Here is a 14,022-nt window from a genome sequence, read left to right as displayed (position 1 = left end):
CGGTGTAATGTGACATGGCGGCTATGTCCGTCCATGTAATGCATGGGAGCGCGAGGTTCCCTGCCTGCGACGCTCATTGACCCAAGTACTGCTTGTAGACAGGGGTGAAACAATTCCTTTCCTTTCTGCCTTGTATAGTATGAGTGGCGTAACTTGAAGCCACTGGGTCCCGATGTAAAATCTCTAACTGGGCCCCCCCCCCCCCAAAAAAAAAAAAATGATGGGTCCACAATAGCATTGGTCTTTTAATGGGGTCCAAAGATGTTGTTTGGGCTTCTAAGACCCCAGGACCCATGTGTCATAAGTTTTTTTTTTTTGTTGTTGTTTTCATTCCACTTTTTCTAATTTTGCCAATCCCGTGAAGAAATCCACACAAAATATAGGGACAATCCTTATACAGAAGCCTAACTCTAGTGGGTGCAGGGGTCCCAGCGTAGACCAGTACTGTTAAAGACCCGTGATAAATGGGGGTTCCTGTTGGTTTATAGAAAGTAAAGCTCATGGACACCAAAGCAAAAATTTCCATGTCTGTAAATTAGAAGAAACTAGGAGCAAAAAAAAAAGCGCAAATAGGGTGTTATCCGAGTAAAGGAAATAAATAATTAAATAAGGTAATGGTAACCTGATGAAGCTGTGTCCTCACAACCATGTAACGGGTGAGCTGCTGCAGATCCATGGGTCTTCCCACCAGTATTGCAAGAAAAAGCAGCAAAATGGTGTTTTCCACCGCTGATCTGTTACAAGGATCCAAAATAGAATATAAGGGTTTTTCCATTGGTCGCAGTCGACGCGTTTTGAAGTTATCCAACCTCATATGGTTAAGTCCTGAATAACTTCGAAACGCGTTGACTAAGATCAATAAAAAACGTCCTCTATTTTGGATCCTTATTGATCATCAGCGCGGAAAACCTACAACTTTGCTCCTTTTTCTTCATGTATGTAAATTTGTTTTCCGCTCACCCCATTCACATATATAACGGATAATTTCTGTCCCAGTTGTTTTTTTTTATAATGTGTCCGGGGGCTTTTTATAGTTGGTGTGAATCCGTTTGAAGAACATCGGCCACATCGGTAATCTGTGGAGGTCCTGTAAACCGCCTCTTGCCGCTCTCTTCTTTTGATTAGCCGGCCTGGCACGACATAGTCTTTGCAGCACATGTGACGGCGAGCCAGGCCGGCTAATCAAAAGTAGAGTCGCGGATGCTGAGAGGTCGGAGGTTGTTCTTAGGGCTCCTGTCCAGGGACCTGGCCGAAGGACCGCGGCTCTGGCAGGTCGATTCGCACCAACTCTACTAAGTGTTTATAATACTGCAGAAATGCGTTTTCTGTGCACTATATACTATATATAATGACAGTCCGTCACAAGCTAATTGTTCAGCATTCCTTTTCTTCCAGTGTTGCTTTGTATAGCCCTTCTCGCGTTGCGCTGCTATATGAGCTGTGTCTGACATCTTGTACATGACGAGGCGTACTGACATGTGCAGCCTCGATGGGGTCACCAGTCCACCCTGAAGTGATAGCCCCCGTGTAAATTTTGGCTCTAGAAATAAAATGGCTGTGTATTTGAAAAGCAGAATATAAAGATAGCCGTCCGCTAACGTAGCACAGAGCACTCGCTATACACAGGTATTGAGAACATTTTCGAAAGCAAAAATATAATCCAGTCTTTTGTGGAGGAGAAAAAAAGGCTCTGTGTGTATCAGAAGCGTTCTGTCACATTGTGGAAGGAGGCATTTTTAGTTACTGTTTCATTTTAAGGGGACCTGTCACTTGACATGAATATGTATTTTTTATATCTGGTGTAAATGCCGCTTTTCTCCGGAATCCGACACTGTTTTTCTTTTGTTTCTGCGCCTGTCCGTTCCTGAGATGTGACCACTTCTTTGTAGTATATTAATCTAATCTGTTTAGTCATGTGGGAGTGGTCTTCAACTCTTCTCTATGGGAAAGACCACACCCATTTAGAAAACAAGACTAGATTTATATACTTGTGAAGAGGGGGTCGTATCTCGGGAATGGAGAGGCGCAGGAACAAAAGAAAAACATCGCCGGATTCAGGAGAACAACGGCAATTACGACGGGTAAAAATTTGCATAGTGATAGATCTTCTTTAATTTAGGATTTTCTTTTTAATTATACCCTTGAACTGGCCCCTTATGGAGGAAACTCATCATAGTCCCTTTTTCTTTTTTTTTAAGCACAAGTCCTTTTTTGAAGCCTAAATAAATTGAATTTGTAGTTACCGTATTTATTTTCTGCCAAAGCCCTATGACCGAGGTAGGTTCGCTTGTTGGCACTCAACCTTCCATCAAGCTTTTAGAATTACATGCCCTGTAGGCAGGGCTGTGGAGTCAGTAAGCCAAACCATTGACTCCTCAGTTTCCATGACTCCGACTCCACCAAAATGGGCTCCCGACTCCGACTCCACAGCCCTGGCAGGGCTGTGGAGATGGTAAGCCAAACCTCCGACTCCTCAATTTCCATGACTCTGACTCCACCAAAATGGGCTCTGACTCAGACTCCACAGCCTGCCCGTAGGACTGTAGGACATCGCTTGAGGCCTGATATTGTGCCGACCCTATAGGCTTCCTCCTCTGACGATTACGGTGATATTTCCATTCACCACCCCCCACGTGTCCTATTTGTAAGGATATGGACTATACGGTTACTGTTTTTTAACCTTTTGTCCATTTTCCTGCATACACAGCTGAGATCGGCGTGGGGACGGAGTCACAAGGAAGTCACATGCCCTCCACACCATCACTTTTCTTAAACTATACCCACGCTGGGGACCCGAGGCTGTCTGCATCTGATAGCGCACTGAGGAGCTACAGATAATAATAATAATAATAATAAGAGCTACAGATATGATATCACTGATTTAGGGTGAAGCGTGTGACTGTTACACCTCTTCGGCCATATCCCCCCCCCCCCCACATGTGAACTTGCTGCAGTTTTTTCCACAATGTTTTTTTTTTCTGAAAGTGACTGAACTAAAATATGTATCTTCCATTTTTTGTTGGTTTTTGGTGTCCTTTTAGGGTAGAAGCTCTGGGATTCTGCAGTTACAATGCTATAGCGATCTTACATGCATTTTTCAAGCTCCACGGAGATGTCTATAGGGAAAAAAAAGCACCAAAAAATGCAGAAAGCTATAGTATAACAGGAAGAATGATGTTAAGTCCTGAAATGGTGGGTGCTTGTGGGACTATTATACATTGTGGGCTGTATAGTGAAAGCATATGCTGGCATTTCTACATGGGCACTTTAGGTTATCCTGGACCCTCATATCTGTATATCCTGGACCTCGTATCTGTACATCCTGGACCTCTGATATCTGTATATCCTAGACCTCTGATATCTGTATATCCTGGACCTCGTATCTGTACATCCTGGACCTCTGATATCTGTATATCCTGGACCTCGTATCTGTACATCCTGGACCTCTGATATCTGTATATCCTAGACCTCTGATATCTGTATATCCTGGACCTCGTATCTGTACATCCTGGACCTCTGATATCTGTATATCCTGGACCTCTGATATCTGTATATCCTGGACCTCTGATATCTGTATATCCTGGACCTCTGATATCTGTATATCCTGGAACTCTGATATCTGTATATCCTGGACCTCTGATATCTGTATATCCTGGACCTCGTATCTGTATATCCTGGACCTCTGATATCTGTATATCCTGGAACTCTGATATCTGTATATCCTGGACCTCTGATATCTGTATATCCTGGACCTCGTATCTGTATATCCTGGACCTCTGATATCTGTATATCCTGGACCTCGTATCTGTACATCCTGGACCTCGTATCTGTATATCCTGGACCTCATATCTATATATCCTGGACCTCGTATCTGTATATCCTGGACCTCTGATATCTGTATATCCTGGACCTCTGATATCTGTATATCCTGGACCTCTGATATCTGTATATCCTGGACCTCTGATATCTGTATATCCTGGACCTCGTATCTGTACATCCTGGACCTCGTATCTGTATATCCTGGACCTCATATCTATATATCCTGAACCTCGTATCTGTATATCCTGGACCTCTGATATCTGTATATCCTGAACCTCGTATCTGTATATCCTGGACCTCTGATATCTGTATATCCTGGACCTCTGATATCTGTATATCCTGGACCTCTGATATCTGTATATCCTGGACCTCTGATATCTGTATATCCTGGGCCTCTGATATCTGTATATCCTGGGCCTCTGATATCTGTATATCCTGGGCCTCTGATATCTGTATATCCTGGACCTCTGATATCTGTATATCCTGGACCTCTGATATCTGTATATCCTGGACCTCTGATATCTGTATATCCTGGGCCTCTGATATCTGTATATCCTGGACCTCTGATATCTGTATATCCTGGACCTCGTATCTGTACATCCTGGACCTCGTATCTGTATATCCTGGACCTCATATCTATATATCCTGAACCTCGTATCTGTATATCCTGGACCTCTGATATCTGTATATCCTGGACCTCTGATATCTGTATATCCTGGACCTCTGATATCTGTATATCCTGGACCTCTGATATCTGTATATCCTGGGCCTCTGATATCTGTATATCCTGGACCTCTGATATCTGTATATCCTGGACCTCTGATAGCTGTATATCCTGGACCTCTGATAGCTGTATATCCTGGGCCTCTGATATCTGTATATCCTGGGCCTCTGATATCTGTATATCCTGGACCTCTGATATCTGTATATCCTGGACCTCTGATATCTGTATATCCTGGACCTCTGATATCTGTATACAGCTTTCCTGGACCTCTGATATCTGTATATCCTGGGCCTCTGATATCTGTATATCCTGGGCCTCTGATATCTGTATACAGCTTTCCTGGACCTCTGATATCTGTATATCCTGGGCCTCTGATATCTGTATATCCTGGGCCTCTGATATCTGTATACAGCTTTCCTGGACCTCTGATATCTGTATATCCTGGGCCTCTGATATCTGTATATCCTGGACCTCTGATATCTGTATATCCTGGGCCTCTGATATCTGTATATCCTGGACCTCTGATATCTGTATATCCTGGACCTCTGATATCTGTATATCCTGGGCCTCTGATATCTGTATATCCTGGACCTCTGATATCTGTATATCCTGGACCTCTGATATCTGTATATCCTGGACCTCTGATATCTGTATATCCTGGACCTCTGATAGCTGTATATCCTGGGCCTCTGATATCTGTATATCCTGGGCCTCTGATATCTGTATATCCTGGGCCTCTGATATCTGTATATCCTGGACCTCTGATATCTGTATATCCTGGACCTCTGATATCTGTATACAGCTTTCCTGAACCTCTTGATATCTGTATATCCTGGACCTCTGATATCTGTATATCCTGGACCTCTGATATCTGTATACAGCTTTCCTGGACCTCTGATATCTGTATATCCTGGGCCTCTGATATCTGTATATCCTGGGCCTCTGATATCTGTATACAGCTTTCCTGGACCTCTGATATCTGTATATCCTGGGCCTCTGATATCTGTATACAGCTTTCCTGGACCTCTGATATCTGTATATCCTGGGCCTCTGATATCTGTATATCCTGGACCTCTGATATCTGTATATCCTGGACCTCTGATATCTGTATATCCTGGACCTCTGATATCTGTATATCCTGGACCTCTGATATCTGTATATCCTGGACCTCTGATATCTGTATATCCTGGACCTCTGATATCTGTATATCCTGGGCCTCTGATATCTGTATATCCTGGACCTCGTATCTGTATATCCTGGGCCTCTGATATCTGTATATCCTGGGCCTCTGATATCTGTATATCCTGGGCCTCTGATATCTGTATATCCTGGACCTCTGATATCTGTATATCCTGGACCTCTGATATCTGTATATCTTGGGCCTCTGATATCTGTATATCCTGGACCTCTGATATCTGTATATCCTGGACCTCTGATATCTATATATCCTGGGCCTCTGATATCTGTATACAGCTATCCTGGACCTCTGATATCTGTATATCCTGGGCCTCTGATATCTGTATAGCCTGGGCCTCTGATATCTGTATATCCTGGACTTCATACTGTATCTGTATATCCTGGACCTCTGATATCTGTATATCCTGGACCTCTGATATCTGTATAGCCTGGACCTCTGATATCTGTATATCCTGGGCCTCTGATATCTGTATATCCTGGACCTCTGATATCTGTATATCCTGGGCCTCTGATATCTGTATAGCCTGGACCTCTGATATCTGTATAACCTGGGCCTCTGATATCTGTATATCCTGGACCTCTGATATCTGTATAGCCTGGACCTCTGATATCTGTATATCCTGGGCCTCTGATATCTGTATAGCCTGGACCTCTGATATCTGTATATCCTGGACCTCTGATATCTGTATAGCCTGGACCTCTGATATCTGTATAGCCTGGACCTCTGATATCTGTATACAGCTTTCCTGGACCTCTGATATCTGTATACAGCTTTCCTGGGCATCTTCGTGATCTCCTGCACCTACTTTTTCTCCGTCATCACTGGAAGCATCCACATTTCTCCAGTACAATATGACACCCACAAAAACACCCTGATCAATTACTCATTCATTCTGAAGAAATGTGTCCTGGTGCCAAGGGTTGAGTCTTCTGTGTGTTCATATTCTCTATTTATGGAGCCCTGATACACCCATCACATGCTTGGCACCAGCTTGCTGTGTTTCTATATAGATCTGCCACCTAAATGTAATGCAATATACGCCCGGGTGCCCTGTACTCAAATAAACCCCACACTTGTTCTGTCTGGAAATCAAATAGGGGCTTATTATAGGGGGGATGTAAAGGACCTCCATCTAGTAGCCAAATCATATTGGGTTTTTGTAAAGAGTGTCTGTCTGTCGGGAGGACTTGGCACATCCATGTATTATATGGAAAAACCATTGATTCCATTGGGAATTGTGTAACGGTGCATTTCATTTCTGGTGACAAGTACAGTAAAGGTACCGTCACACCGACAGCGTCGCTGTTTGGTCTGGTTACCATCCTAAAAGTAAAAAAAAACAAACACTACATACTTACCTACCGCCGTCTGTCCTCCAGCGCTGTGCTCTGCACTCCTCCAGTACTGGCTGTGAGCACAGCGGCCGGAAAGCAGAGCGGTGACGTTACCGCTCTGCTTTCCGGCTGACCGACGCTCACAGCCAGTACAGGAGGAGTGCAGAGCACAGCGCTGGAGGACAGACGGCTGTAGGTAAGTATGTAGTGTTTTTTTTTTTTTTACTTTTAGGATGGTAACCAGGGTAAACATCGGGTTACTAAGCGCGGCCCTGCGCTTAGTTACCCGATGTTTACCCTGGTTACCGGCATCGTTGGTCGCTGGAGAGCTGTCTGTGTGACAGCTCTCCAGCGACCAAACAGCGACGCTGCAGCGATCCGGATCGTTGTCGGTATCGCTGCAGCGTCGCTAAGTGTGACGGTACCTTAAGAACGGGGGTCCCAACAACTGAACAATGCCTTTACATGGCGGTATTTCACTTCCCAAGATACTCTGTTATGGGCCTGGCATGAGTATACCGTAGTTGGTTATCCGGCCACATTGAACTGAGGTCCTGCAGACAGGGTGGTCCATAAAGACCCATATGAGGAGCATTGGTTGGGGGATCTCTGTTACAGATTGTTCTTCAGGGGCTTGGACCTTCAGTCATGACTTTAGATCCTGGCTTGTTCACAGGGTAATTTTCAGTCCTATATTACTAGGGCAGGTCCTGAGTGATGACCTCTGATGGTGCTGTCCTGGTAGCCGTAATGGTGGTCACACATCGTCATGAAGGACAGGCTAACTAGACTCAGTGGTTGATTTGAGCACTTAATGTTGGAGAAACTTGACTTGATGGCTACATTGGGTGCGTCGTGGTTTGGGATCTTTGTAGTATTCCCTGTCTGTAACTCCTGCTGTCCCACCCAGACTCCTGACACAAAACCTTTTATTGGCAGCCCTATTATCGCTAATGAGTGTTTATAGCTCGGTGCCTGAAATAGTAGTGTGTCCTCTCATTATGACTACGCTGTCATTAGCCGTTCCCTCTTGGTTTGGCCGGTTCAGTCACATTATTGCAGGTGATCGTGCTTTTGTTTGTGTTGTCGTGTTTGGTGGTAAGCGGAGCCTTGGTAGCTGGAAAACACTTTTTTTCTTGTTGGTGTTTCCCGGCAGAACAATGGAGGAAATTCTTCGCTGGTGAATAAGATCTGTGACTGTGAAAAGCCGTGCGTTGTTGTGTTAGGGTGACGTATGCAAACAATCTGCTGTACGGAAAGGTGAAGGAAAGTCGTGATCTTCTATTGAGCGACCATGGTGGCACACGGACCCCTTCCATCTCTGAGTTTGTTTCCCATAGAGTTGTCCTTAAAGGTCCCAGAGTGATGTAAAAAAAAAAGTATGCCCCCCCCCCCCCCCCGTTTATATCTGTATCAGAAAAAACGCTGCAACCAGTCACTGACCACTGATTGGCTGAAGCCTTCACATTCTATCCAAATAGGAATAGAGGCGCCGGTCAGGGAGGTAAGAATAGCTTTTTTTTAAAAATTTATTACACCCCTCATGTTCTTTTAAAGTAACGATGACCCCAAGTCTATGATCATACCCAGTTGGGCACAGCACGGGTTATGGCAAGGGGCATGGCATGTCCCCCGAAGACTTGCATGAAAGGGATCTGACTACTGAGCAGAAAAGATGTCCGATTCTTCATAGCTTCCTATCAGATATAGTTATATACTTAATAAATTACCGCGTAGCTTTATAACATAGAAGCCGAGGTTTGGCATGCTGTTATGGGGTATAGTGCAGTCATATCGGGGTCTGCAGGCGTAGTAGCAGCTATGATTTTGGGTGGAACTTGTTTGCTTTTGGTTACCACACCCAATATTTTCCGGTGTGGTCGCTCGCACTTTTTATTTCTGTAGTACCGCTATTGCTGCAGTCAGTGGTTCAGCCTTATGCCCAGCAGCACGCTTTGGGTTTTCGATAAATAAGGTGATGCCGTGATTTGGGAGGCCCTTTGGATTCATATACAGTCGGTTCTTTCACACTACACTTCTGTAAATTCCCACTCACATGATGGAGAATTCCAGCTGCATTCCTGAGCAGTCTGCAATATACATAATGTATGTAGTCTGCAGACATATTATGTATATATATGAATAGGGCTGGCCGGGTATCGGGTGTATCTGTGGGACACTTGCTTATCTTATGCTTCTCATACAACTGACCTATTGTGATTCTGCCCACTAAATGCCCACATGTATACAGTACTTAGTGAGTACTGATAAATCTCTTAGATCAGGGGTATATAGCGTAACAGTGTTATTTTCAAGTATCCTGGTGTGAAAGGCTTTTATTTTTTAACAAGGTCCCTCATTTGCCCTACTCTGACCCTGTCTTAACTAGGACCTGTCATTTGCCCCAAATAATTGAGATACAGTGCCTTGCGAAAGTATTCGGCTCCCTGGAACTTTTCAACCTTTCCCCACATATCATGCTTCAAACATAAAGATACCAAATGTAAATTTTTGGTGAAGAATCAACAACAAGTGGAACACAATTGTGAAGTTGAACGAAATTTATTGGTTATTTTAAATTTTTGTGGAAATTCAAAAACTGAAAAGTGGGGTGTGCAATATTATTCGTCCCCTTTACTTTCAGTGCAGCAAACTCCCTCCAGAAGTTCATTGTGGATCTCTGAATGATCCAATGTTGTCCTAAATGCCTAATGATGATAAATATAATCCACCTGTGTGTAATCAAATCTCTGTATATGCTCCGTATATGCTATGCGATAGTCTCAGGGTTCTGTTTGAAGCACAGAGAGCATCATGAAGACCAAGGAACACAACAGGCAGGTCCGTGATACTGTTGTGGAGAAGTTTAAAGCCGGATTTGGATACAAAATGATTTCCAAAACCTTTAAACATCCCAAGGAGCACTGTGCAAGCGATCATATTGAAATGGAAGGAGTATCCTACCACTGCAAATCTACCAAGACCCGGCCGTCCCTCTAAACTTTCATCTCAAACAAGAAGAAGACTGATCAGAGATGCAGCCAAGAGGCCCATGATCACTCTGGATGAACTGCAGAGATCTACAGCTGAGGTGGGACAGTCTGTCCATAGGACAACAATCAGTCATACATTGTACAAATCTGGCCTTTATGGAAGAGTGGCAAGAAGAAAGCCATTTCTAAAAGATATCCATAAAAAGTGTTGTTTAAAGTTTGCAACAAGCCACCTGGGAGACACGCCAAACATGTGGAAGAAGGTGCTCTGGTCAGATGAAACCAAAATTAAACTTTTTGGCAACAATGCCAAACGATATGTTTGGTGTTAAAGCAACACAGCTCATCACCCTGAACACACCATCCCCACTGTCAAACATGTTGGTTGAAGCATCATGGTTTGGGCCTGCTTTTCTTCAGCAGGGACAGGGAAGATGGATAAAATTGATGGGAAGATGGATGGATCCAAATACAGGACCATTCATGAAGAAAACCTGTTGGAGTCTGCAAAAGACCTGAGACTGGGACGGAGATTTGTCTTCCAACAAGACAATGATCCCAAACATAAAGCAAAATCTACAATGGAATGGTTCACAAACTAATGTATCCAGGTGTTAGAATGGCCAAGTCAGAGTCCAGACCTCAATCCTATCGAGAATCTGTGGAAAGAGCTGAAAACTGCTGTTCACAAACGATCTCCATCAAACCTCACTGAGCTCGAGCTGTTTGCCAAGGAAGAATGGGCAAGAATTTCAGTCTCTCGATGTAGAAAACTGATAGAGACATACCCCAAGCGACTTGCAGCTGTAATCGCAGCAAAAGGTGGTGCAACAAAGTATTAAGTAAAAGGGGCCGAATAATATTGATCGTAGCGCTACTACTCACTTAGTCAATCGGACATCGGTCCAGGAGACATTCTTCAATCTTAGTGTGGGGATACCTTGTCCCTGGCCAAGTTGCAAACTGTCCCGATTTACCCAGCTACATGTTTTTAGAGTTGTCCATCAGAAGTAGACTCTGTTCACACCTGGTAAACCTGCACCAAGCTTCTTGTAAAAAGATCTCAAGGAGGCCTTGTAAGCTTCAATTACAAGGATCTCAAGGTGGCCTTATTACATTTCTAGCCTCCAATGTGTAATTTAATTTAAGGCTGGCTTAAAAAACAATCGCGTTCTTGGAAAAAATTATAGCCTGTGTATACGGTCCAACAATGTTATAGATATGGCTCACAATGGTTCTCTATACCCATGATATAAGATAATACTGGAGCTCATGCTTCCTCAAGACCATCAAATAAAGTTGGGGATCATTGTGTCTTATATTTAGGTCTCCTATATACCATTGATATAAACAGAATCTTAAGATAATTCTGATCTAGTCTTCTTAGTGTAGATATTTCTATATCACATGGAAGTTTCCAGCGAAACATAGTCCTAATTTTGTCTTTGTTTCTTTTGCAGCCTATGGTCAAGCAGTCTCCATGGAGTAGCCACCAAGGCAGCGGCTGGAGCACGGGCAGCATGTCATGGGGAGGGATGCATGGCAGAGATCGCCGCACCGCTAATATGGGAATGCCTGGCACCATGAACCAAATCTCCCCTCTAAAGAAGCCCTTCTCTGGGAACGTCATCGCCCCACCTAAATTCACACGATCCAACCCATCGCTTACTCCCAAGTCTTGGATTGATGACAACGTGTTCAGGACAGACAACAACAGCAACTCTCTCTTACCCTTACAGGTAAGAATGGTATGTAACTGCACTTTACCCTTATGAATGCCTATTATATATATACTGTCTGTCTAAAATCCCTGCCTACTCCACTCAGAAAAGACCCAAGGCAACCCAACGTACTTACTGACCGGTTACCCCCTCCTCCTAGAGGTGCCCAACTTCTTCATTTCCTTCTCAACATGGCAAAACAAATGATTGTTTTTTTCAACTATTATGGCGTTTCCTCTATTTTTTTTACCTAAAAGGGTCATTCTAAAAATTGTGTGACTCCCAGCAAGTCATTTTGTGAACATTGACTCAGCAGTTATGACTAGAGAGCATATTAATAAAGTCAATTTTCAGCCATAGAAAGTGTCATAAGGCATGGTCAGGATATGCCATTACTTAGGCTGGGGTCACCTTGCGTTTTAGCCTACAAAGTTTATCTGTCGCTGCTTATGTCCGAAGCCTTGGAAAACGAGATTCAGAGGTCTGCGCTTACGGGCAAATTGACTGTAACGATGCCACTGGGTGCTCTGTTGGACATCATTTTTGGCCATATCCACCTACTTGAGGTGGGATCCAAGACCTAGTCGACTGCGTAAATGCAATGTGAACACTGCCTTACTTTTAAGGCAAGTAAAGACCCCTATCACATAATATGGATGTAGAGAAGTGGGTCCTCAGACTCGTAACTTTTTAGCACTTCCAGAAAAACAGTCCGTGTTAAGAAGTGGGAAAACAGTGCCGACGCAATATTACTTCTAAAATACATTTTAATTCTGGAACTAAATGGGTTAATAATGAAGGAAACTTTCTAAACGTTCCAAAAGTATTTTGGGGGAATTAAAAAAAAATGTTTTTCAGTCATCAAATAACACCTATAATAAAGAACGTTTTTGCCACAAAAGATCCTAAAGTTGGGTTCAGAAGACCTAATTTCACCGTTCATATATGGACTGCAATGCCCGTGGGTTCTGACCAAACTTACAACCTTGGACGATATGAGTCCGGATCTGGAGATACCATGTGAATTACGGCAGACTGAACCTTTCCTTAGGGTACGTTCACACAAACGTATTTTCTGGAGAAAGGAAGACCAATGATTTTTCACGCAGACCTAATGGAAAAAAAATTGGAGAATGCACGATTTATGGTCCAGACTAGTGCATATAAATAGTAGGCAACTCCATCCTTTATATGGACGAGTATAACCAAATCTGTACATTTCACATCATGTGCAGACTCATAGGTTACTCAGGTCTGCTATATAGAGGAAATAATCTCCAGAGCTCAGGATTCGAGACCACGGGGGCGATACACATGTCTGCCTGCTAGTGAAGCAGGTGTGTTTAGTGACAGTCGCTCTCCTCCTCTGGCAGGAGGCCATGTTCCCCACGCACTCCAATGCCTTACAAGGCTGTTCTGCTGTGAAGGGCGACCGTGTTTATCTGCTTTGTTTTCATGAGGGCAGTAAGAATGGCTTTGGGATAATTACTGAGGCCTTAAACTGGGTGAAGCCAGCTATGGTCAGCCGGAATGATCTTCCTCAGGACCGTAATGTGGTGTGAGAACACATCTGTGTGTGCGTATAAATAGTTATTATTGCTCATCAGCGGAGCCCCTATTTATTACCCCAGATTGGTAGTATTATTATGTTATTGTATATGGGCCCAGGGCAAGGAATAAAAAGAAAGCGTAGTCACCATCCCGACTGGTGTTCCTACGCCATCCCCCGCCGGTCAATTGGCCGCTGATTGGCTGCAGGACTCACGTGACATTAGAGACCGGTGAGGGTCAATGTGACCAAGACATCAAGATCCGGTGACTGCAGTTTTTTTTTCTTAATTCCCCACATCCTGGGCCCATACACATCATTTTTAACCTATCTTTGTCCTTCAAGGGTCATTCCAATCACGTTCTTTGATAGCTGATGGGAATAACTCCATCGAGCTGCCGACCCCGAGAGGTGAAGCTACAGATATGGTCGGCAGCGCCTGATCTACGCCGTTTCCGTTACTCCTATTGATAAAGCGTTTCTTGTGGCTTTCACTTTTTTGTTAATTTTTCTTCTAGTACTCAAAATGCATTTTGGTTTATGGTCTTTATGTGGCTTTTTTTCTTGGGCAGTGGTGTTTTTTTTTTTGTGTGTGTGTTTTTCTTGCACTTTTACCATTTACTTAATTATTGGATATGAAAAAGATCAGGAAAATATTGTACTAAGTGGAAATCTATTTAAAAG

The 14,022-nt window shown here is 43.6% G+C and overlaps 1 protein-coding gene across 4 annotated transcripts in view; it reads left to right on the top strand.

Moving 5' to 3' along the window:
• Positions 1-14,022, top strand: part of CPEB2 (cytoplasmic polyadenylation element binding protein 2) — a 91,212-nt gene that overhangs the window by 7,752 nt on the left and 69,438 nt on the right. For 2 of the 4 annotated variants that reach the window (XM_069744727.1, XM_069744729.1), the window contains exon 2: positions 11,529-11,807. In XM_069744727.1, coding sequence (XP_069600828.1) covers positions 11,529-11,807 — 279 coding nt within the window. Of the gene's footprint in view, positions 1-11,528; positions 11,817-14,022 lie in introns of all 4 variants that reach the window. The other 2 variants (XM_069744726.1, XM_069744728.1) reach the window with 1 other exon arrangement.

The sequence above is a fragment of the Ranitomeya imitator genome, chromosome 1 (genome assembly GCF_032444005.1).
Source record: "Ranitomeya imitator isolate aRanImi1 chromosome 1, aRanImi1.pri, whole genome shotgun sequence".
In the NCBI taxonomy this organism is placed as follows: domain Eukaryota; kingdom Metazoa; phylum Chordata; class Amphibia; order Anura; family Dendrobatidae; genus Ranitomeya; species Ranitomeya imitator.
This window is presented reverse-complemented; position numbering and strand designations above follow the sequence as displayed.